Here is a 1,923-nt window from a genome sequence, read left to right as displayed (position 1 = left end):
AGCATAGAAAGTCCAGACACAGACAGATATTTGATTTGTTCTCTGTAACTATTGTTTCAAATTGAAGACTATGCCTGCTTTGAACCGGCAATTGCTCTTGTCTTGACATTGGAAAGAACTCTGATTTTCTACACAAGTATGATTCACTGCTTACTGTACCCAGACAAGGGGGAAGGGAACTCAGTCTTGGCAATTTAACCAGCAGAAATGTTGAATTCATGACAGTCAAACAAGGCATTCATTTGTTTCTTATCAAGATTGGTGGTAAAAGAGTGATGAGTGTGTCATGCATGAGAATGCAGCGGCTAGCCGTGGTCATCTCTGACATGGGGGTGCTGCTTCGAGGGGTGATGGCGCTGGCTCTGCTGTCGGCCACGGTGTGCACGTGTCCCAAGCCCTGCCACTGCTCCGAGCGCGGCGGTCAGACCAGCGTCCAGTGCTCGTCGCGCGACCTGCACGCCATTCCGTCCGACCTCCCCGAGGACACGGTCAGCCTGCACCTGGCGTCCAACCGCATCACGCGCGTGCCCAGCCAGGCCTTCGCGCGCCTGTGGCGCCTGCAGGAGCTGGACCTGTCGGGCAACGGCATCGAGGCGGTGGAGGCGGGCGCCTTCCAGGGCGTGGCGGAGAGCCTGCGGGCACTCGACCTCTCCGACAACCGGCTGCGCACCGTGCCCAAGGAGGCCTTCGGCCGGCTCCGCGCCAAGATCAGCCTGTCGGGCAACCCCTGGCACTGCGAGTGCACGCTGCAGGAGGTGCTCCGCGAGCTCCGCCTGGACGAGCACACGGTCAACGAGGTCAGCTGCCACACGGCCGTGCGCGAGGAGTTCGCCGGCCGGCCCATCATCCAGGTGCTGGACTCGGGGGTCAACTTCTGCAGCTTCCAGCGCAAGACGACCGACGTGGCCATGTTCGTCACCATGTTCGGCTGGTTCGCCATGGTGATCGCCTACGTGGTCTACTACGTCCGGCACAACCGGGAGGACGCGCGGCGACACCTGGAGTACCTCAAAGCCCTGCCCAACAGCTCACAGAGCAGCTCCAAGGACTCAGACACAGCCAGCACTGTGCTCTAGTGGGAGTGTGTTTATCTGTGTCTGTGTGTGTGTGTGTGTGTGTGTGTGTGTGTGTGAGAGAGAGGGAGAGAAAGAGAGAGAGAGAGAGTGAAGGATCCATGTCTCTGATCTCTGATGTCTGTTCTCTGTGTAGATCAGAAAGGACCGTCAGCACAGAGAAGGACCCAGTGTGTGAGTGTGTTCTTGTCTGTCTGTGTTAGAGTTATTATACAAATCCAGATTTTTACATATTTCTGTTGTTGAATGTAATCTATCATAAGAAAATGTGAATGTTTTATTTGTACTTCTATTGCAGTTGGAAGATTTTTATAATTTTCAGACATCTGAACAGTAGAGTGTAACTATTTTCTTTAAGGTGGAAATCTCACGTCTCAAGTCATTTCAGTTCAGTTTTCATATGTTGTTTGTGCTCTGTCTGATACAGCTCTTATACGTCTATAGATTCTCAGGCTGTGTGAAGTTGGGTACTTCCTTTCCCTGTCCATCTTTCAGTTGATCAAAAAAAATGGGGCCCTAACAACCATCAATCACGTTAGCAGTGTGGATCCAGGAGACTAAAAGGCGTATCATACTCTTACGGTCCCAGCAAGGCAAAATCTTGATAGCATAACATCACTGCAGATAAGGTGAGACATAAATCATATTTGGACAGGCTGACTAAGTTCCCAAGTGCCTCCATAGTGATGATTCTGCCCCCAATCAGATCACTGTAAGGGCTGAGACTTGACTTTTGTTGCATCATCATCATCCTCATCGTCAGTGGCATTTTCTGCTTGTTTCCACTGGCACCGAGACGTTAAGTGGCCGCCGCCGCTCTCTTCCCAGCAGTTTAGTCCAGGCTTTTGTC

At 52.1% G+C, this 1,923-nt stretch overlaps 1 protein-coding gene across 1 annotated transcript; it reads left to right on the top strand.

Moving 5' to 3' along the window:
* Positions 1 to 296: 296 nt before the first annotated feature.
* Positions 297 to 1,076, top strand: LOC134071021 (leucine-rich repeat-containing protein 3-like). The gene has a single exon (XM_062527586.1). The coding sequence runs from the start codon at positions 297 to 299 to the stop codon at positions 1,074 to 1,076; it is 780 nt and encodes a 259-aa protein (XP_062383570.1).
* The last annotated feature ends 847 nt before the right edge of the window (positions 1,077 to 1,923 follow it).

This window comes from Sardina pilchardus, chromosome 23 (assembly GCF_963854185.1).
Source record: "Sardina pilchardus chromosome 23, fSarPil1.1, whole genome shotgun sequence".
NCBI lineage: Eukaryota > Metazoa > Chordata > Actinopteri > Clupeiformes > Clupeidae > Sardina > Sardina pilchardus.
Note: the sequence above shows the minus strand (reverse complement) of the source record. Positions and strands in the feature narration are given on the sequence as shown.